The sequence below is a fragment of the Mus caroli genome, unplaced genomic scaffold (genome assembly GCF_978045245.1).
Source record: "Mus caroli unplaced genomic scaffold, Mus_caroli_1 scaffold_6, whole genome shotgun sequence".
Taxonomy (NCBI): Eukaryota; Metazoa; Chordata; class Mammalia; order Rodentia; family Muridae; genus Mus; species Mus caroli.
Window position 1 is genome coordinate 618,139 of NW_028227261.1, and position 23,412 is coordinate 641,550.

Here is a 23,412-nt window from a genome sequence, read left to right on the forward strand (position 1 = left end):
GCAGCCATAGGCAACAACTTGCTCAGCCAGACTGGAGGAGGATCAGAGTGAGAGGAGGGAAGAGTCAGGAAGTCTGGAAGGGTTTGGCATGTGTAATGTCTGAGCAAGATTGTACCCAAACTTCTCTTAGTCTGCTCACCCAAGTCTAGGCTGCTAGCAGTTCCCTACCCAGGCACACTCACAGGGCTCATCTGGGAGCCAGCATACTGAAAAAAAAGGACATGCCAGAGCTTCCTCCAAGAACAGCTTACTACTGCTTAGGACATCTAATGACCTCATATATAAAAATCTACTGTGGCTGAAGTTGTCACATGGTTCTGAGGACCAAGGTCTGTATGGACAGTGTTACTTAGATACTCCACTGAGAAGCTGCCTCCAAGACTGGCAAGTATACTACTCAACTCTGCTCCAGACCAGGTCGCACTGTGTGTGTGTTGGGCATCTACTCTGGCACCTATGGATACCCACCCTTTCTTACAAGGCAAGTTAGACACTTCTTTCCCTCCAAAAGGAAAATTTCATTTAATTCTACAAATTTACAACCTGCCCCAAAACAAACAACATGGAAAAAAATAACAAAGTTGTCCTGATTCAGCATCAGCAGATCTGGCTGTCAAGTCACCACCTAGTCAGGCCAAGTCCATCAAGCTGACCTCAGAACTTGAGGCTGAAGCCAGGGCCAGCAGCTGAGGCTCCCTGGTTGGTGGTGGTGAGGTGGAAGCCCGTCTCCTTCAGGTCATCATCACCCTGTGAAGTAAGGTGGCCATCATAAGGACTGACCCCACCCAGACCCCCAAATGGGAACCGCTATTAGTCATGCTTCTCACCAGCTGGCTGTAGCCCAGGCCGCCCTCAGGAGGCCGTGGACTCGTGCCTCGCTTCACTCTCTGCTGCTCACTCTTGGCAGGCCACGTGGGGAACATGGATGGGTCGATTGGGAGGGGAGTCTCTCGGAAATACTCGTGCTTGAGGCCATCTTCTGCGTTGATCCTCCTCCCAGGGTAGTACGTCAGGAACCTAAAGAGAAGGGCATTGGACAGTGGGTATCTACTGTGTGCAGCCAGGGGACAGTGGGTATCTTCTGTGTGCAGCAGGGCAGCAAGCCCTTCTGCTTTCTTAGTGGACACTTGTGGGGCTAAGCTAAGATGGAAGGTGAGATCCACTGAGCCTTAGCATCCCCTAAAACCTGGTATTCTGGGGCTTCCAGGCCCAAGGGCCATTCTTTAAGAGAGTTAACCCAGAGTCCAGTGGCTTCAGACTGCGCTACCTTCAGACTTACTTGTTCATGAGATCAAATCCTTGATCTGATAACAAAGCCCCAAATCTCTTGCGGAGGTTGTTATAGGGATACTCGCTGAAGGTCATCTTCTTGACGGCTGGGAGGTCATTATAGCCAGGCCAGATTTTCTCACTAGGAGTACCCAGGTCCTGAAAAACAGAGATGTCTGAATTAGACACACCCTGTATGGGGCCATGTGTGTGTTGTCACTTTCATCAGAGAGGTCACCAAAGGACCACACTATGCCTGGGGTACCCAATCCTGATCCCAGTTCTGTATCCACACTGCAAGCCATTCCCAAGTCAGACAGAGCACCCCAACATTCACCTTGAAAACCTTGTTAATCTGATCGATCTCTGACTTCCCAGGGAACAGAGGTTTCTGTGTCAGCAGTTCTCCAAATATGCAGCCTACAGACCACATGTCCACAGCTGTGGAGTATTCCTAAGAGTCCAGAAGAAATGGTTTAGATGCATACAGACCCACATCAGTGTCAGCCACAGGTTCAAATGAGGCTACCATGGGGCACTGAGCAAGGAAGATTCTCAGACCCCTCTTCAGACTCACCTTAGCACCAAGCAGTAGTTCTGGGGCACGATACCACAGGGTTACAACAACTGGAGTGTAGGCCTTTAGGGGTGAACCATACTCCCGAGCCAGCCCAAAGTCACCCACCTGTAACAAGGACAGGGTGGCCTGTAAGACCAGACTGTGGACTGCTTTCCCAGACACAAGGTAGGAAGTATAGGGGCTCACCTTGAGAATGCCAGCATGGCTCAGCAGGAGGTTAGAGGTCTTCAGGTCACGGTGTAGGATCCAATTGTCATGAAGGTGCTTCACCCCACTCAGCAGCTGAATCATCAGGGTCTTGACCTCCCCTGCGAAAGTGATGAGATCACACAGATGCTCTGTTTGCCCTACGAATTCCCAACACCTCTGCAAAAGGGTCCAGGAGCCCAGGGTTATTTGGTAACCCAGCAGCAACTAGACTTCTGGGGCAAGTTCATTCCAGGAACCCTTCCAGCCCAGGGTGGCTCTGAGCTCACTAGAGCTACCACTCACACAGACAGGGTCACTAGGGTACTATTCCTACTTTTGCTCAGAGATCCCTCACAGCATGCCAGAGAGGAGGATGCCCTGCCTTATCTCATGTCTAGACAGCACTGTTGTCCGGGGTGGTATGCAGCCATACCTGGCAGGAAGGGCTGCTTCATGGTCTCCATTAGGCTCTTGAGGTCATGTTCCACGTAGTTCATCACAATGTAGATCTTGTCCATGTTGCTTCCCACAACAATTTCCTAGGAATTGACAGTCAATATGTGGGTTCTGGACATGGCTTCTACCTCCAGCCCCACCCTAGGAAATACTGGTTCTTAAAACCCTGGAATGGAAGATATGCGTGCTGTGAGCAGCAGAGAACTACTAAGACATCTTGGGAAGCTGACCCTAGGATGTCATGGAGCCCTCTTCCTTGTCCCTTCAGGGGACGCTGAGCTCCCACAGAGGAAGGGCACTTACTCTGACGGTGACGATGTTGGGGTGCTGGGCCTTGAGGATGGTGTTGATTTCCCTCAGCGACGTGATTGGGAAGCCTTCCTTCTCCTTCTCCATCTTTAACCGCTTCAGAGCCACAATTTCATCTGTAAAGAGAATTGTGTGAGCTGGACATGGTCTTTCATGTAAGCTGAGACAGGAGGTTTGCCTTGAGTTTGAGGCCAGCATGGGCTAGAGAATGGGAAAATATTTCAAAAAAATCAAAATAGTCAGCTGTAGCAGTAAATGCCTTTGATCTTAGCATTTGGGAGACAGAAGTAGGCAGATCTCTGAGTTCAACAGTCTCCAAAAACAAACAAAAAAACAAACGAAAGAAAGAAAGAAAGCATGTATAAAATTGTCAGAGAAAAAAAAATAGAAAAAAAAAAACCAAAAAACAAAAAAAGAAAGAAACAAACATGTCAGAGAATTAATGGAGAATTGCCTGTTCTTCCAGATGGCCTAAGTTTTGTTTCTCACAGCTATGTTGGATGGCTCACAATTACTGTCAGGAGTCATCTAGGATAGGCTAAGACTAGCAGGTGACCTTCCTGGAGGTGGCCCAGTGCTTTTGCGTGGTCTTGATGAGTGTGCTTTATGAGGCAAGGTCCCAAAGAGACTTCACCTCAGGATGGCTTCTTGCAACTGATATGCCTTTCCTATCATTATTAAATTAATGTAATATTCTCTGGGCATTAGCCCATCCTATTGAGATTTCCTACAGATCAACATAAACATGAACTTTCACTAATTAGATGAATTAATGACTTTATAATAGAATGCCTGATTTGATGTTAGGAAAAAAGTTTTAAGAGTTTTTTTTTTTTTTTTTTTTTCTTCCCCCGAGACAGGGTTTCTCTGTGTAGCCTTGGCTGTCCTGGAACTCACTTTGTAGACCAGGCTGGCCTCGAACTCAGAAATCCGCCTGCCTCTGCCTCCCGAGTGCTGGGATTAAAGGCGTGCACCACCATGCCCAGCTAAGAGATGGTTTTAGTTAGAAAGATGTAATAAACTTAGAATCAAGAATACAATGTGCCCACTCCTCATAAAAGTAAGTACAGGCTGCATATAATAAGAAATACAATGAGCTTTCACAATTACAGGAAAAAGAGAATTAGGCTTGAGGCAAATTTATGTTCAAGGAAAAACATTCAGGTCCAAGGATGAAGGCACAGGTGTGCACCATGAAAAGGTAAGGCCATAGAAACCTTGCTCTGAACTTATAATTAACATATAGAATGAAACACGGCTTTGAACTTACTTTCAACATCCTGTAACTACCATTTTGTGTAACATTTTATCTATGAGGTAATTTTCGAAAGAACTTTTGTCTATAAAAAGGCCAGAAAAAAAGAAATATAGATGGTGTTTGGCTTGGTGAGCTCTGCCCCATCCATCCATCCATCCATCCATCCATCCATCCATCCATCCATCCAAATGCATACATGTATATGTCTGTGTGTGTGTGTGTGTGTGCATATGCATGAACACTTCTGGAGTTGATTGAAACAGATGGTTTGGCCCGGACGGCCAGAGAGTGAGTGTATGAGTGTATGTGCACTGCTGCATATTTGCCTGTGGAAAGGATCTTAATTCTTTTGCTTTCCTTCCTCTCTGGTTCACAAAAAGTTAACGAGCTCTGTCAAGTGAAGGGCGCTTCTGGCTGCCTGACCAGAAAAGGAAGTGCTTGCAATAAATCATTTACCTAACCCTCAGGCATTAAGCAAAAGGTTATAATTCCTCTGAAGCCATTGGCCTCTGCCCCTCGTATGACTAAGAATCAAAGAGTAAGTATTATTGATATTAAGCAACCTTTATACCCCGCTGATGCTCTGCCCTACTGGCTAAGGCAGCCCACGGCAGGCTCTCAGCAAATTATAGCTCTAGAGACTCCAATAAGGGCTTCTGTGGGCATCTGTACTCATGAGCAAATGAAGCCTCTCCTCCCTACATCTACATAATTTTTTAAAAATCGTTAAAAAAACAAAACAAAACAAGTACCCAAGAAAACATAAATAATACCCTTAATCTTAGTGCTCAACAAGACTGCAAGTTCAAAACCAGCCTGGTCAATATAGTAAGCTCCAGGTCACCCTCCAGTACTCAGAGAGACTTTGTCTCAAAAATAAGACAAGCCAGACATGGTGGTATATACCTCTAATTCCACCACTTGGGAGACAGGGAGCTCTGTGAGCTCAAGGCTTTCCTGTTCTACATAGGGAGTTCCAAACCAGCCAGGGCTACATACACAGTGAGACCCTGTACCAAAAAAAAAAAAAAAGGGAAAGAACAAAAGAAGCCTGGGCAAATAGTTTAACATGGTGGTTGAGTGTCTTAAGAGTCCCAGCCTTGCAAACAATAAAAGGAAACATTTGGTCTATAAAGCACCTTTGCCATTCCTCAGCCTCACCTCTCCTCTGGAGCTTGCCACCTGCTGTCACAGTGAACAGCAGGATCATAGTTAGGCTGACCTCAGGTTCTGAAGACACCAAGAGGCTCAGGCATGCATTGTCTGAGTTAAGACCTGGTGATAGGTATATGGGAACAGCATGGCCTGAGAACTGAACTCACTGGCACCAAAGAAAGGGTAAGGCTGCTTCCAAAGATCCAATGGACCATGCAAATATGAATCCATATTCAATAACCTCGTGCTGACAACGCATAGGTAGAGACCACAGGTCAGCTGCTGGGGACAGGACATTCAACATTCCTTCTAGGGTCTGCAAAAAGACCAAGAGAGGCTTACTGCTTGTTGTACTAACTAGTGCAGGAGCAACAAACTCAAATCACTCAGGAATGACTCTTTGTCCCAGGGTTGGCCAAAGTTTTGTGCTGATCAGTACTTGCTCCCGACACTCCCTTAGTCAACTACCTACCTGTTTTCTTGTCCTTTGCTCTGTAGACCACCCCATAGGTGCCTTCTTCAATCCTGTTCAGACACTGAAACTCCTCTACGCTCCTGCATCCCTGTGGAGGAAGTAGGGTAAGAGGGCTCAGCAGCCATATCTGATAGCTTAACATGCTTTATCTGTACATTGTATAGGGCAGTCGTACTGGAGACTAGCCTAAGTGACCTAAGAAGAGCAGAGTATACACAGGAGTGTACAAATAGAACCAACTTAAATTCTTTCTCTGCTTCATCCAAGACCACCTACCACTTTCCTGTGAAATGGTTGGCATGTAAAGAGTATCTCTTTTACAACTGCATCCTTTGTCCGGTGAACTATGCCACCTGAGAGGGCGTGCATGCGTGGCCTGCCTACCCATAGTGCGAACCTTCCATGCACACCAAGGACTGGGGTACCACTACTTTGTGTGGTCTATGGCCAAACTCAACTATCTGGAAGTACTAACTGGAGGGCAAGTGACAGGGGCTCAGAAAGGTCCTGTACCACCCAGAACAGCCATGTCTTCTACATCCTGAGGGCAGTGTTGCATACTCACTGGCAATTTACTAAACAACTAGAAGTTTGCAGTCCTACACACTCATACTGAATCCTTTGGGAACAAGTGAAGGCAGAAGCAACGACACACAGCTCTTGGTACGAGCAAGCCTGATAGTGCTGGCAGGCATAAGGAAGTACCATGGTTAAGGTTATGAGACGCTGGTGGTATGACTAACCAGTCCACTGTATGGAGAATGCCAGCACCTCAGAAGAGCCATCAGCACCAACAGCAAGATTCTGTTCTGTAGTACCTACTTAATCTACAGATTTTGTCAATGCACGGTACCAGCCTTAGGATAAATGGGGAAGATTCTGACCTGCAGGGCTGGCAGGTACTTGGGCAGTTCTTGTTTTAGCTCAATAGGTGACAGAGCTGGAGAGTCAGGAACATAGTCTCCTTCGGTAGGGGCACTGCTCTGTGGAGTCCCTTCACCAACTTCTTCTTCCCCTTCTTCACTGTCCCCAGAATCTCGGTCAAATCTCGACTCTGGAACTTTAAAAGTTAAATCTAATTATAGAACAGGAGAAAGTAAGAACAACCCACCCTCCTCCTGCTATGGGGCTGTGCAGAAGTGGAAGGCCCTGTGTTTCCCATGGAAGGAGCCAGTTTAGGGCCTATCCTTGGGAAACAGGTACTTGAATAAGATCTGGAGCCCGAGTGATCAAAGCAGAGTCAGAATCAGAGCCAGAACCAGATACTGGACAGAAATATAAGGGCACATGCCACATATAGTGGGTAGGCCCATAACTCATGTCCACCAGGCCACAACTTTGCTAGGTACTTTGAGGCCAGGCCAGGTCTCCCATCTCATAAGAGTGCCTGTGCCATCAGACTCCAGAAACTGCTCTTCAACACAGCTTCATTTCTTTGGAGCACAAAACCATGGGCTCCCTTAGCATCTATATCACAGTGAAGGGTGCCATCTAAACAAAGCTGTTTTCTGCCAAGTAACATCAGCCACAGTGGGCACAGGCTGCAAAGTGAGCAATGGTTTGTCCTTGGGGAATCACAATATCTCTCAGATCACTACCTCTGTTCTTCAACACTGTCAGGACAGGAGTTCTCTACTATAGCTTCTAGGGAATATCTTGAATTTATGGGGTTATTACATGCTGAGGATGGTTTGTGGTAAGAGGACCATGTATTACCTCACTCAGAGTGTCACTATACAGGGACAGAGGAACCACAAAGAGGTCCTTACCAACCAAGATGTGGTTCTCATTTTCTCTGTCTTCATCTTCACTCATTTCCTCATCACTGACTTCTTCTGCAAAAGAAGACAGGTGTCTACTCAGATCAGTGTGCAGAGGAGAGCTGGCCTTAGAACTACCAGTTTACCCTGCTTCAGGCTCCTCTAAGGTGTTAGCAAGAGGTGTGGAAGACAGCAAAAGTTCTTACCTATCAATTCGAGTCGAGGGTGTCTCTTTGTTTCCCTAGTGGTGTTCGGGATTGAACCCAGGGCCTCACATACACTAGGCAGGTGGCAAGCACTTTACTATTGCAGCACATTGCCAGCCCCAATTTTGGAGTCAATGTGAGTCTCACAGAATAAGGCAAGTTTATTTAGGTATGTGTTTTCATTCAATGTTAAATTATTTTTCTGTAGTACCTAAACTCTACACAGTAAACATAAAATACTCTTACATCACTGCAAACCATCACAGCCTGCCAGCTGCTTACCTGCAGACTGTTCCGAGGCTTCCTCAGAGTTGCTCCCAGTCTCCTCTTCCTCCTCTTCTTCTTCCTCTTCCTCTTCTTCCTCTGATTCTTCACTGGTGCTCCCTTCTTCTTCTTCTTCCTCTTCTTCCTCCTCCTCCTCCTCTTCAGAACCTGAGCCTGATTCTGCTACAGAACACAACAGTCACAGTTAAAAAGTAAATCTTGGCTTTCCTCTGGCAGCAGCAAAGCTCAGCCAGGTGGCCTCGAGATACCTGATGAGGACTCAGCTGAGCTGGTTTTCCTCTCGCTGTCACTGATGTCCTGGAGGTCTGACAACAAGTCTCTCTCTTCCACCTTCTCTTCTTTTACTTGTAAAATAAACCATACAAGATGAGTTTGGAGAGATGTTTTAAAATTGCAGATTTTTTCTAGAACTATTTTATTTTATTTAGTTTATTTGATAGTGTTTGCCTGCATGTATGTGACACATACCTCATGCCTGCTGAGGTCAGAAGAGGGTATTGGATTCCCTACAAATAGTTGTGAGCTGCCATCTGGATGTTGGGAACAGAATTTAGGTCTTCTGCAAGAGCAACAAATGCTCTTAAGCACTGGTCCATTTCTCCAGTCCTTTTTTGAAAGACAGCATCTTATATATCCCAGACTGGCTTGAAGCTTACTACGTAGCAGAAAATGACACTAAACTTCTGACCCTCCTATTCAACCTCCTGAGTACTGGGATCATCGTCCTATTTGATCATACTCTTTTTTTTTTTTTTTTAAATAAAAATTGTGGTACTTAGGATCAAACGCTAGGCAGGCTACAATATCCCTAAGGGTGGGAACATGTTTTTAAATAAACAAGACCGAATCCTCTAAAAGTCACATGCAGCTTACACACGTTCACTGTATACAGAAAACAATTCATCCATGCATATTTTAATTGGAAGAATGACTTTTAAGAAGGCCAGCGGTGAGCACCTCATTAGGAGCGTGTGTGGAGGTCAGAGGACAACCTGTGCAAGGAGTTTTCTCCTTCCATCATGTGGATCCCATTTAGCAAGAGCTTTTACCTGATGAGCCCTCTTCCTGGCTCACGAACATATGATTTTATTGTTAAAAATAAATTGCTTAAGCCGGGTGTGGTGGCGCACGCCTTTAATCCCAGCACTCGGGAGGCAGAGGCAGGCGGATTTCTGAGTTCGAGGCCAGCATGGTCTACAAAGTGAGTTCCAGGACAGCCAGGGCTATACAGAGAAACCCTGTCTCGAAAAAAACCAAAAAAAAAAAAAAAAAAAAAAAACACCAAAAAATAAAAAATAAAAAAAATTGCTTGGCACAGTCTCTTTAATTTCATAAATTGTTTTGTTTTCCCCTCACATTTTAAAAATAAACTTTTAAGGTTAGCATATAATACAAAGTAATAGGTTACATTATGGCACTTTTATATATCATAATTACAAAAAAAAAAAAAAAAGGAAAATTTCATGTTCAGGTATCTCTCAGGAAAAACAGCCCATGCTTGTCTGGACTCACCTGGCTTCCGGTTGTCTCCCATCTCAAAGCGCTCTCTTGGTGGCCTCAGAGGGCTGCGGCTCCAGTGGCCAACCTTCCCTTTATCACTGTAGTCCTCCCTCATGGTACGGTGATGTGCAGAGACTGTACACAGAAAACAGAGCAGAGTTGTTGGTGGGAACAGCTTTCTCAACATAGTTCCATGACACGGGAACTACAGCCCTACATACAGATCTAAGGCATCAACAGCTTCAACATCACAAGCCAAAACGCATTTGGGGAAAGCTCCAAGCTGGAGGCTGTCAGCTCAGCAGGGGACCTTCTAAATGATCTTCTCTGTTCACAGAGGCCAAGGTGGGAAAGAATTCTGGGAAGATGGCACAATGAGAAATGCCAGGCAGCACTTCAACAACAACTTGGCTTGTGTTACCCAATTAGTGTGGAACTCTGGAATCAGTTGAGGGTCAAGTTCCGGGAAGTCTTGATAACTGGGCAATTCTGGTCAATTTAGCTGTTAGCATAGTAGAAGTTATCCCATCTCCAGGGCCATCAGTTATTCTAGGTTCCAGAGAAGCTTGCAGACAAGGACTAGTCCCCAAACATCAAAAACCTATGCTCTCAATGCTATGTGCAGTTCTAGAAGGGACAAAGTACCCAAGCTGTTGAGACTGCACCCTACTATGGAGAGGGTGTCCTTTAGAGAAAACATGAGGGCAAGGTCACTTGTGTCCACTTCTGTTTTTCCTTTTCCTCTTTTAGAAGCTAGATATTTAAGGACATGGACATTAAAGCAATTGTATGCACAGGGGAAGCTAGAAAATGACTGCATAGTCCCAGAGAAAGGCAGACTTAGATTTGACATGTAAGAGGATGTGCCAAGCCAACTGTCAGTACAGATAATACCGACACTCACAACACAGTCACACCAAGCACTGAGGAAGGGTCTGATCTCAGAGCCATGACAAACATTTAAGTTAAATAACAAACAAGATCCAGCATGGTGGCACATGCCTTTAGTCCCAGCACATGAGGCAGAGGCAGAGAGGTAGAGGCAGGCCTATCTCTGTGACTTGGAGGCCACGTTGGTGTACATAGTGAGTTAGTACTTGGACAGGTAGGGTTACAGGTAGGGTAGGGTAGAGACTCTGTCTCAAACCAAACAAACAAACAAAAAAACCCCAACAACAAGATAGCTCAGTGGGTAAGAGTACCCGACTACTCTTCCGAAGGTCCGAAGTTCAAATCCCAGCAACCACATGGTGGCTCACAACCATCTGTAATGAGATCTGACTCCCTTTTCTGGAGTGTCTGAAGACAGCTATAGTGTACTTACAGAAAAAAAAAAAAAAAAAAAAAAACAAGAAAAATGCCACAACCAGCCAACTGTGCTGGGTAGTTTTATATCAACTTGACACAAGCTAGTCATTTGAGGAATCTCAATTAAGAAAATTATTCCAGGGGGCTGGAGAGTTGGTTTATCGATTAAGAGCACCAACTACTCTTCCAGAGGTCCTGAGTTCAATTCCAGCAACCACATGGTGGCTCACAACCATCTGTAGTGGGATCCAATGCCCTCTTCTGGTGTATCTGAAGACAGTGACAGTGTACTTACATAAAACAAATAAATACATCTTTAAAAAAAAAAAAAAGAAAGAAAGAAAAAAGAAAAGAAAATTATTCCATAAGCAAGCCTGTAGGGCATTTTCTTAATTAGGACTCAATCCGTTGTGGGTAGTAGGCTGCTGGTCTTGGATTCTGTAAGAAAGCAGACTGAGCAAGCCATGAGAAACAAGCCAGAAAGCAGCATTCCTTCATTGCCTCTGTATCCTTCCTGTCTCCAGCTTCCAGGCCTATTTGAATGCTGAATTGTGATGTGGAAGTATAAACTAAATAAATCCTTTCCTATCCAAGATGCTTTGGTCATGGTGTTTTACCAGAGCAATAGTAATCCTAACTAAGACACCAACCAATCGAACGAACGAATGAATGAACTCCGACAACTTTACTCCTAGACCTTGGGAAGCAGAGGCAGGGGAATCTCTCTGAGTTGGAAGCAAGTCTGGTCGACATAATGAGTTGCAGAACATCCAGGGCTATGTATAGACCTGGCCTCAAAATACAAAACAAAATACAAACAAAGAAAACAAGAAAACCCATACCCACAAGACATTCAAAGAAACAGCAATGTGTGCCCCAGTCAGAGGAAAAAAAATCAACCACTCCAATGTAGGTGTGATGGGACATGCCAACAAAGACAAGTCTGAATATGACCAATAGATATAGCCTCAGAGAAATGGAAGAGGGAGAGTCACCAGCCTACATCTGACCTCAGGGAAAGTATGTGGCTGATGTCCATGAAGTGGTATCATGGTCCACATGCTTGCCCTCTCTGGCAAAGGATCTACCTACCTGCTGCATACCTGGGATAAGAAGAAGGCTAATGGAGTCCAAGGCATGTGCTGCCATCCTGACTGACCAGGATTGGCTCAGAAATGCAAAGAAACGGTGTAGTCCTAACTGCCACAGTCTGAGCCACAGGAGGAAACGGGACTCCGGAACCGGGCCCTCAATTAGTCCACAGAGCCCTGCCCACTAAGGTATGAAGGCAAAGCAAGACTGAAGGTGTTGTCCTACTCCACCAGTGCTATAAGCAGGGCTCCATATATCCCTGTTTTCTCTGAATACACCTTCACAGAAACAAAAAACCCCACAGGACCTTAAGACAACTAAAAATGCTCAAAGAACTAAAAATGGGGCAAAAATCAAGGAAATTGATGCCATGAACATGAAAAAGCCAATAAACAAACAGGAAACCCAGTTGGTATGCCATAATCCCAGGTCACTGCAGCCTGAGGAAGAATGAGTGTTGGGAGTTCCCAGTTGAGTGCTGCACAGGGACTCCACTGAGTTCTAGGCAATCTGGACTAAAGTAAAGAAAAGGAGGAGGAGGAGGAAGAAGACGAGGAGGAAAAAAAAAAGATAGGCCTTCTAAAAGATTCACAGGGAAAGAGGGAAATTCTTTACCCTCTATAGAGATCCCACAGCAGGTCTGAGTAGGCAGAAGACAGACTCAGTGAACTGAGAGCCATGGCCATGAAAACTATGGAGCCTAAGAGACAGGAAGCAAACCCACCCACTGTAGAACAATCCTGAGAGCAGAGAAGACCTTTGGGACACCAATAGCCTGGCCTGAGATTACTGAGTCCAATAAGGATTAGGGAGCAACAGAGAACACACCTAAAGAAGGTAACTGCTGAAACTCACATTTTCCACAAGACATGAATATTAACATTCATTCATTCTGCTCAACATTGTCCAAGAATGATGAACTCAAACGCAGGAGACACAGTACAACGCAACTGCTCTCTAATGTGAGGTAACAACTACTGGTAGGGCTGGAGAGATGGCTCAGCAGTTAAGAGCACTGACTGCTCTTCCAGAGGTCCTGAGTTCAATTCCCAGCAGCCACATGGTGGCTCACAACCATCTGTAGTAGTGGGATCCGATGCCCTCTTCTGGTGTGTCTGAAGACAGCAAAAGTGTACTCACATAAAATAAATAAATAAATCTTAAAAACAAAACAAAACAAACCCCCCCCACCTGTTTGTAACTGTTACGCTAATGCATTTTTAAGGGTACTAAGTTTAAATATACAACATACAAAGACGCATTTTTATGACAGGACCAACTTAAAATGGCTTCAGAGGGATAAAAGCAACAGAATTTATAAGTTACTAAAGTGAAACTAAACTAGTATCAATTCAAATTTGTCACAACTTTAGAATGTTGCATATGTCCCATTTGTAACCATACAGACAAACAAAAACCAGATATAGATAGACAGACAGACAGATAGATAGATAGATACCAGATTCAATTCCCAGTACCCACATGGAGGCTCACCACCACCTCCTCGGGTACCAGGCATACATGTGCTGCACAGATGTACATGCAAATAAAACACTCATACACATAAAATAGAAATAAATAAAATTAAAACACAGAGAGAGAGGAAATAGATAAGTAATATAAAGAATGACAATAAAGCAAAAATAAAGGACAAAATGTCTGCAGGAGATAATATTTAATCACATTATATATTATATAAAGAGCAAAATGACAAAAGTAAGCCTATCCAATCAGCCAGTCTTCAAAAGATAAGTCTGACACAAGTTTGAGTTCTGACACTCACATGATGTCCTCTTCATACCTCTAAGCATATACATGTTACAGACATACATGGAGGCAAAACACTCAGAAAACACAGAATGAAAAACGAGTCTTTGTTAAAAGGGTAAAATGGATAATGTACATATATTGCCATAAAATTTAAAAGGAGGGGAAAGAGGTAAGGGTTCAGTAAAGCAAGCATAGAAGCCAAGGATTGCCTGCCTGTTTCTGCCTCCCTTCAGGGTATCTTTCCCAGAGCCCAGTCAGGGCTGTCACACCATAGGCTCTCTGTCAGGGTGAGTCATGTGTGTAAAATCTGTGGCACACCAGTCAATACCCTCAAAGTAGCCCAAAGAAAGGTCCCACAGAGAAAGAGGACAGTCCCTCCCTCGTACCTTCCCTACGCGCTTCTCTCTCTTTGCGACGCTCCTCTGCCCTCCGTTCCCGCTCCTTTTGTTCCCGCTGTTCCTTCTGTTGCTCCCTCATTTTGCGCTCCCGCTCCCTCTTCCTTTCTAATTGCTCCAGGCGGTCCCTGGAAAAAGCATACCAGGTCATCACATTCCTACCCCACAGGAAGTTTCTTCTTTTCTGTTTTGGTTTGGTTTGGTTTTGGTGGGGAAGGTGGGGGCTGGGAGGTGAGACAGGGTTTCTCTGTGTGGCCCTGGCTGTCCTGGAAATTGCTCTGTAGACAAGGCTGGCCACAAACCCAGAGATCTGCCTGCCTTTGCCTCCTAAGTGCTGCAATTAAAGGCTTGGGCCACCACTGGCTGACAGAAGTTTCTTAGACCAGGTTATTTGTTTTCTGCTCAATTCATGTAGTGTATTTGTACACTGTAAACCCACAAGTGGCTTCTTAGGTGTGGAAAGCATATATCATCTCTGGCTTCTACTAACAACTCTAGGAAAACACAGCATGTAGGTTCCCATGTATACAAGAGAATCCAGGTTAGATCCAGTACATCAGGAGTACACAAATAAAAGCTACTACAAAGGAGGTAGAGAGGCCTCCTGGGAAAGTGAGGAGGCAGCCATGGCCCCAAGACCTGGGGACTGACATTCCTTCACTGGAGTCTGGGCCGATGGAACTTGAGCCACATCCTGTCCCAGCTTGAGACAATGTAAGCTTGAACAAGATGGGGAGAGTGGAGGAGCTAGCTGCTTGAAAACAAAGCATCAGAAAACTAGGCACTAAAACATGTTTAAGTGGTTAAAGTCATCAGTTTTCATATTCCTATGCTTAGATAAAGGTTCCGTTTCTAGAGTCGTACATTTTTTTTTTTTTTTAAAGATTTATTTATTTATTATATGTAAGTACACTGTAGCTGTCTTCAGACACTCCAGAAGAGGGCACCAGATCTCGTTACGGATGGTTGCTAGCCACCATGTGGTTGCTGGGATTTGAACTCTGGACCTTCGGAAGAGCAGTCGGGTGCTCTTACCCACTGAGCCATCTCACCAGCCCGAGTCGTACATTTTAATTATTCTTTGATTTTAAATATAAACACCAGATACATTATTTAAACTTGTGATATTTTATTTTAACTTTTTGTTTGTTATGGTTTTACTGTCTCCTGGACTGGCCGTAAACTTTTAGTCATCTTTCTGCCTAAGCTCCTAAAAGCTGGGAATACAAGGATACTCTACAAGGTCTAGCTATGTTTACTATTTATTGGGGAAATGGGAGGTCGAGACAGGGTCTTACAATTTAGCTGAGGCTGGCCTGGAACTCATGTAAAGGAGGCTAGTCTCAAACTCATAAAGATCCACCTGCTCTACCACTGACATGTACATTCACCATTTCCAGCCTGACGTTTATTCTGAAGGTCTTCCTTTCTATTTCCATAGAGTTGTAAACTACGACATCCACCAGTCTTTACCACAAAATGTCTTTATTTTCCTTTCACTTTTGTAGAAAAGGTGTGCCAGACACAGAATTCCCAGTTGAGATTTTTGCTAAATGGTATAGGGCTAACACATGCTAGCCCTGCTGCCACCATTCTGACAGGAAATGCAGTTCTCCCTGGCAACTCTGCTCACCCAGCTTGGGGATCACTGAGTTATGTGGAGATGGATATCTGGACTTGAAAGCAAATCTGGGAAGTGCTCAGCTACGGAATTTTCCCTTGTGCTTTTCTCTGTGCCTAGGACTCCTGTTACAGATGTTCATGTGATACCATGGAAGCTGCTCCCACACAGGCCACCTCTTCCTCTCCTCCAGATAGGACAATTCCTGCTACTCTATTAAGCATAGTGTGCACGTTTTAGAACTCTCCAAGCAAGTTCCCTAGGCATGTCAGGTCACCTGTGCAATTGATGGGATCTCCTTTTAAATTAGTTTTATGTGTACAATTGTTGTGTACACATATATGTGTGCCACATACATGACTGGTGCCTGTGGAGATCAGAGAGGATATTAGAGCCCTTTGCACTATAGCTAAAGGCAGTTGTGAGCCACCATGTGGGACCTGGTCTTCTGCAAGATAGCATCTTAACTGCTGATCCATCTCTCCAGCACTGTCACCACCTCTGCCTTTTGAAACAAGGTCTCCTGTATCCGAGGCTGGCTTCAAACTCACACTACATTGCCAAGGATGATTTTGAACTTCTGCTCCTCCTGTAGGTCAATGTCTGCTGCTCTCACCCTCAATTCTCAGTCTATACTCTAGTGAGTCTCCAAAGCACAGACATGGTGGCTTTTCTCAATTACAGCCAGCTTTAAAGCTAGTTTGGGGGAGAAGACAGGTAGCCTTTGCTTAGTCTTATCTAGAAATCTGTCTACATGTTTTCTTTCTTCTGTTTTACCTTATAAAAATCTACATAGACGCTCAAACTTCACCTACCAAGCTCCACTTCTATCCCAAGCTCCCCTCACTGGACAAGACACCCTCAGTCTCTAGAAAGGGAAAAGTGGGCTGAGGCGTTCCACACACTATGAGTTTATATCGGCCCCTATAGGCCTCAGATTGCCTGCCGAGTACACCAAAGGGTGGAGGAAGTGAGGCTCAGTGGTTAGAATACCCACTCCTTCTGTAGAGTTTGTATCCACATCAGGCACCTTAAGTCCAGCACTAAAGGATACGACCGCTCTGACCCCTCAGGCCACCTGCACTCACAAACACAAGCATGTGTATGCACATAATTAAAAAAAAAAAAAAAGCTTTTTAAAAGGATCTTTAAGAGTAGAGAAAGTGAACTGAGCATGCACTAATTTATCTCTCAGTTCTTGACTGTGGATGTGCTATGTCTAGCTGATTCAATCTCCAGGCACTAACTGCCCTGCAATAAGGATTGCTAACTTGAAACTGCGGAACAAGTCAGCCCTTTCTCCCTTAGGTTGCCTTTGTCAGAGTATTTTATTATAACAGAAAAGAAAATTAAAGCAAAGCATCCGCATTGACACCTACTAAGCCCCAACTGTGACAGGACTCAGACCATGAACTTGAGTGACTTCCTCTAGGATGCTACTATCTTTCTTTTTTTCTTTTTCTTTTTTTAAAAGACAACGTCTCACTATGTGGCCATGACAGGCTCAGAATTTGTTATGTAGACCAGGCTGGCCTCAAATTCAAAGAGGTCTGCCTGACTCTGCCTCCTTAGTATTGGGATTAAAGGTGTGCACATGCCCAGCCTTCACCTTACTGTACTACAGCTTAAAAATACCCACCACTGAAAAGGTGTGGGACTCTGTTTACTTACAAGACAGAACCCAACTCACTCCCCAGTGCCACAGGGTCAAAGTTATTAAAAAAAAATACGTCTTACCACTGTGCCTCCCTCTCCAACTACACATCTGGCTCAACTCTTCATCCTCAATGCCCGAATGACTATCTGGTAACTTGTGTCAGTTAATACTGCCACCTTGACAGGGTCAGGGTCAGGGTTAGGGTTAGACAAATCTCTGGGTTTAATAATGGAATTTCTAGACTATTTTGAGGTTAAAGGATCCATCTTTAATGTGGGTACCGCCAAATCAATGGACCTGGATCAGAATAAGTAAGGAGGAGAAATAAAAATGACTATCAACATTGATTAGTCTGTGTCCTGATTGCAGATTTAATATAACTAGCTGCCTAACATTCCCGTCACTCTGCTATGATGGACGGTACCCTCAAACCATGAGCCAATCTACTTCCTTCCTTCCTTCCTTGCTTGTGTAAAGTGCTTTGTTGCAGCAAAGAACAAAGTCACTAGTGCAGAAACTCAGCATTCCCCTGTAATATCCTTTCCCCATCTGATCACTAAGCTAAGTCTCTCAGTGACCAAAGTTACTTTATTAAAGGTCTCTAATGAGCAGGTCTCACCTCTCTCTTCTGGAATGTTCTCTGGCCATTTCCCTCCTCTTCTGTCTTTCCCACTCCCTTCGAGCTTTATCTTGTTCTTCTCGATGGCGTTTCCGGCGCTCGTGCTCCCTTTCTTTCTCTTTCACTCTGGCATGTTTCCCTAGTGACACATGAGCATCATGTAAACAGACTTGGTTTTCGAAAACTTAACTTGAATACTAAATCAGGAAAGAAAGAATGGGACTAGAGATGAATCTTCAGTTAAGAGTGCTTGCTGTTCTTCCACAAGACCCATGTTTGGTTCTAAACACACTCACAACCACCTGTAACTTCAGCTCCAAGAGATCTGACGTCCTCATCTGACTCATCTACATATGGCATACATAGGTGCTTGCATAAATGAGTCTGAGTGCACTGCGTGCATGCAGGAGCTCTTGGCAGTAGAAGGACGTCTGATGTGAGTGCTAAGAACCAAACCCAGATCCTCTACAAGTGCAGTACACACCCTCAGCCACTGATCTGTCTCCCCAGCCCCAATTTTCATTAATTTTTCCTTAATGTTATATCGTGATATACTATTTTCAGAACTTTAAAATGAATCAGTATTCATACACAATACAGAACAAAACCGTTCCTTTTAAACAGATTTCTACACCATGTTATAAAACCACATTAGCAATTACACTTACAGTAATATTTAAATAGGTTCCTGAGAACCCTTTAGAAGCTGGGTGTGCAGAATTAAGCAAGCTGATGGAAAAAAATCTTGGGTGCTGGGGGACAGATGGAGCTACCTAGCAAGATTTTGCTTTTAATAAATGTTATTTAAAAAACCAATCCGCTGGGCGTGGTGGCGCACGCCTTTAATTCCAGCACTCAGGAGGCAGAGGCAGGCGGATTTCTGAGTTCAAGGCCAGCCTGGTCTACAAAGTGAGTTCCAGGACAGCCAAGGCTACACAGAGAAACCCTGTCTCGAAAAACAAGAGCAAAAAAAAAAAAACCAATCCACCACCAGGTGGTGGTGGCACACACCTTTAATCCCAGCACTTGGGAGGGAGAAGCAGGTGGATTTCTGAGTTCGATACAGACTGAGTTCCAGAACAGCCACGGCTACACAGAGAAACCCTGTCTCGAAAAAAAACCAAAACCAAAACAAAACAACAACAACAAAAAACCCACAAAAAACAATCAACCAACCAAATACCTCGAAAAACAAAACCAGAACCTCTTGGCAGTGGCACAAGACCAAACCTCCCAAGTTGACCCCCACACCTATTTTTTTTTTCTTTTTTCTTTTTGGTGTTTTCACCTATATGTATCAAATGACAGCAACTGTGTATGTAGACAAATGACATAAAACACACATACCAGAATGAAAAGCAAACAGTTATTTCAAAAAGTCGACTATGAGTTTATGCTTTTGGCTAAAATTCCACTCTTGCTCACTTTTAGACCCAACTGAAGAAAACAGACCATGGGAGAGGATGCAAACAGCTGTGACAACCACAGGAAAGGCCAAACCATCCATACCTCCCTCTGCTGAATGGCTACGATGTCGACGTTTCTCTTTTCTTTTCTCGTCTTTTCTGTGATGAGCCTTTTCTTTCCGAGACATTTGCTGGGGTGGTTTGATGGCCAGAGAATCATCCTCCTCTCCTCTGAAAGAGATGAGCAACACTGTGAGAGCAAGAGCAGAGTACCAGCATCTACTCAGAGAAAAGCATCATTCCCAACACAAAGAACTGTGAGGAACAGTGTGGCCTGTAGAACAAACACGCCGCCTTTCTACAGAGAGGGGCGTGTTCATTTATTCATTTCCTTGATTGTGGTGATGGTTTCATGGCCAAGGTAAAATATGTCAAATCACACATCATATACAATTCATTTAGTTATTTATACTTCAATAAGGCTGCTAAAGTCCAGTAATTTTATTAACTTTAACAAATAAAAGAGGTCACTTAACAGAACCCTCAACTAATTCTTTAACACAAGATCCTGGAAGAATTTACACTCTTGAGTTTCTTAGAAGCACTTCCCTTAGTTGTCTTACAGAATGGGAGAAGAAAACAAATAACATCACCACACTGAAAGGATCAGCAGACATCAATACTGCTGACATCAACACTGCTGACATCAACACTGCTGACATCAACACTGCTGACAGTGGCCCCTCCAAATTCAACTTTGGGTTACTCTGAAAACTGTAGACTTGCAATACAGGATAATGATTTAAATATATTAACTAAATGGTGCTGGTTTGATTGAAGATATTACAAATAAAGGAATACATGCTTATTTGGACTTCATAATAGCTGACTCCACACAAAAGCCATCTCACATGTGAGACAAATATCAGGACAAAATACAAACTTTAAATAGCCAGCCATGGTGGCACACACCTTTAAATCCCAACACTTCTGAAGCAGAGGCAAGTGGATTTCTAAGATAAAGGGTTTCTATAGTGAGCTCCAGGACAGGTAGGACTATAGAGAGACACTGTCTCAAACAAAAAAACCAAATATACAAAAATTTATCTTTTTAATAAATTCATTTATGTGTATGAATGTTTTCCTGCATATATATTACACGTGCCCATGGAGATCAGAGGGCGAATCAGATTTTCTGGAATTGGACTTACAGATGGTTGTAAGTCACCATGACCATAGGCTGCTGGAACCAAACCTGTAGACTTGCAATACAGGGTATAAAAACAACAAGTGCTCTTAAACACTAAGCCTTCAAACCTTTTCCAAGTAATACCAACAAAAGGCAGGCTAGGGGACTAGAGAAAAGGCTGAATAGTTAGGAACACTTATTGTTCTTGAAAAAAGACCCAAGTTCAGTTCCCAGGACCCATACTGGGCATTTCACAACAACCTTTACTCCAGCTTTCGGGACCTTCTGGTTCCTGTGGATGAAGTAACACCCACGTACACCCACACCCCAACACTAACCCACCCCCACCCGCCAATAAAACTGCAAAAACAAAACACATGTTTTAAGTAGTTCACAATTCTGCATTGGGATGCATTCATTGCTAACCTAGGGCCCATGTGGCCCATGAGCTACAAGCTAAATATGACACTCACCTGTCTTCCATAGAATCCTCTCTTCTATATGGTGAGTTCCTGATTGTGATTTCCATTCGGTGATCTCTCAGCTCCCCCTCCTCAAGGGAATCCCTTTTGGAATCCCGGTCATCAGACTAAGAAGCAAAGAAAAATGAAGCATTAAGTCATTTTCCTTATCAATAACCTTTCTTCTTTTTCTATCTTTGAAAAATTTGTTATGTAGCTCAAGATGGTTTTTGAGCTAGAAACCTGCCTCCGTCTTCAAAATGCTGAGGTTACATCACCGTACATCACTGTACATCACCATACGTAGCTCACTATATATATGCACAGACACACATATATATGGAAGTATATGTGTGTGTATATATATGCATATATACACATATATGCACATATTCATACAAATGCACATATATATATTTATACATATATATAAAATATACATTGCACTGGCTGGCTTTGAACTCAATAGATCTGCCTGCCTCAGCCTCCTGAGTTCTTGAGTGTTAGGATTAAAGGTTGTACAGGGTAAACATATCTTTAATGATAACTGAAGTTTGCTAACCAACTCTAAATATACATTTTTTTGAATAGAAACTTCACAAATATAACTTTTATTCAAAACTCATGTAATTAAAAATCACTTTTTTTTTTTTTTTGGTAACCTGAAACCTGAGAACAGAAAATTTAAAACATTGTACATAAGGATCATAAGACTATTAACAACGTTAGTTTTTCTGAGCCAAAACTAAGACTTTAGTTGGATTTTGACACACGAAATACATCATACATATATTGACAATAAGAAGCACTTATATCAATGTTTCTTATCCAGTCACGTAACGACTCTAAATATATCATCATCCAAAGCAAGGTAATTACAAAGCACTCATTTTAATTGCAAGGAAAGTTCCCACTTTATTTAAGATGCTTGGTAAATGGTATTATGAATATACTAATAATGAAATGAGAAAAATTAGTCTGGTGGCAGTAATGATTCTAGGTTCAGAATATTTTATTTTTTTTTAACGAGATATTCTCATTTAGATACAGCTTCGGTGTGTTATTAATCTATCTTCAACGTCAACTGAGTATATGAATGTTTTTGTTAATTTTAGAATAGATTTTGGGCTCACCTGTGACATTTGGAAGTACAAAAGAACTTCACCGAAGAAGCGTTGTTCTAATGGAAAAATGAGGGCAAAGAAATTAAATCTTCTTTAAGAAAACCACTTACTTAAAAAACATAGCTTACATTTTTTAAGCGTTTTATCTCTGCTTTCTCCTCTTGTTCTTTCCTTCGTTTCTTTTCCTGGAGAATTTCATCTAACGTTTTCACTTTCCAAGAGTCCTTTTCATCACCCATTTGAGTTAAAACACTGCAAAAAGAAAAACAATTCAAGCGACCTCGGGACACACAAAGCTACGGTCGGTCTGTCTGTCGGTCTGTGTTTTCTGAACACTTAAGTCTAATCGTTAGTGTTTCAGAGTAAGTCCCGGTAGATCGGAAGGATTCTGCCTGAATACAATGTCGTTTCTGTCATTCCTGTAAGGTTTTGGGTAACTTAGTTTACCTCAGTGTTTTCCGTAAAACGCAATCATCATCATCATCATCATCCACGTAACGGTACTGTTCTAGGATGAAAGACCATCCAGGTCATTTCAGTGCCTCGCACTCAACACACTCTGCCTTAGGTGTCAAAAGGTTGTATGAGAAAGCTCCAGGACGCGGGGAGGCCTGGGTGACAGGTAAGATCAAGGTGTACTGTCAAGCGCGGGACTCCGGGACGGGGTCCCACTTCTGAGGGTTCAGTCAAGCAAACCTGGGGCAAGGGCCGGCTCCGGGGGGCGCCAGGGCCTGCCGCTTCCACTGCCCTCAGCTCCGTGTGGAGCGAGATTGGTCCGCGGCAGCAGTGTGTCGCCAGCCGCGATTCTTCAGGAGTGCCGTAAACCCTCCTCCGAACCCCCGCGCCGCTACTCACCCCTGCGCCGCTACAGCCGCCGCAGCCGGTCCTAGAGTCTGGGAAGAAACAGCACTCGGCGCGCGCCAGGATTGTCGTCACTTCCTTCGCGGAAGCGTGATGATGACGTACTATGACGACGACGAACCGCGTGCGTGCTCTGCTTTTTTGGCCACTCCACAGTACCCTGCACGCACCGGAAGTGTCCTTACGCCGTGAGTTGGCTCCGGCCAATGATACGAGGCTGGGCGGATAAAAGCAAAGTAGCGTCTGGCAATGTCCTAGGGTGTCTCTAAGAGATGACGTTTCGATACGATGCGCTCGGTCGTCTGCGGAGGCGGGCCAGGACTGTGGCTGCGGAAACGGGGCCATGCCTCCCGCTGCACCTCCGCTTTGCCAGGCAGGACTACCTCCAGGCACTCGGTAGCGTAGTCTGCAGGCCGAGCAGCTTTTGCACTCGTGACAAGCTGTTTGTGCCGCTCGACCTTCCGTAA

At 44.0% G+C, this 23,412-nt stretch overlaps 1 protein-coding gene across 6 annotated transcripts; it reads right to left on the minus strand.

Annotated features, from left to right (window-relative positions):
• Positions 1-494: 494 nt before the first annotated feature.
• On the minus strand, positions 495-23,032 carry LOC110292096 (cyclin-dependent kinase 11B). 6 transcript variants are annotated; one of them, XM_021159216.3, is made up of 21 exons: positions 22,940-23,022; positions 22,532-22,695; positions 22,213-22,336; positions 20,973-21,088; positions 19,414-19,541; positions 17,905-18,043; positions 13,999-14,135; positions 9,455-9,577; positions 8,191-8,286; positions 7,940-8,101; positions 7,461-7,526; positions 6,576-6,751; positions 5,689-5,779; positions 2,798-2,919; positions 2,472-2,577; positions 2,036-2,157; positions 1,847-1,954; positions 1,607-1,723; positions 1,280-1,428; positions 828-1,017; positions 495-747 (listed from the first exon to the last, which is right to left on the minus strand). In XM_021159216.3, the coding sequence occupies exons 3-21, from the start codon at positions 22,321-22,323 to the stop codon at positions 655-657; spliced, it is 2,352 nt and encodes a 783-aa protein (XP_021014875.1). In that variant the 5' UTR covers positions 22,324-22,336; positions 22,532-22,695; positions 22,940-23,022; the 3' UTR covers positions 495-654. The 6 variants fall into 6 exon arrangements, with proteins under 6 accessions (XP_021014875.1, XP_021014874.1, XP_021014873.1 ...); XM_021159215.3 differs by having other exon boundaries at positions 7,940-8,104; XM_021159214.3 differs by lacking the exon at positions 22,532-22,695 and having other exon boundaries at positions 7,940-8,104; positions 22,940-23,032.
• Between the last annotated feature and the right edge of the window lie 380 nt (positions 23,033-23,412).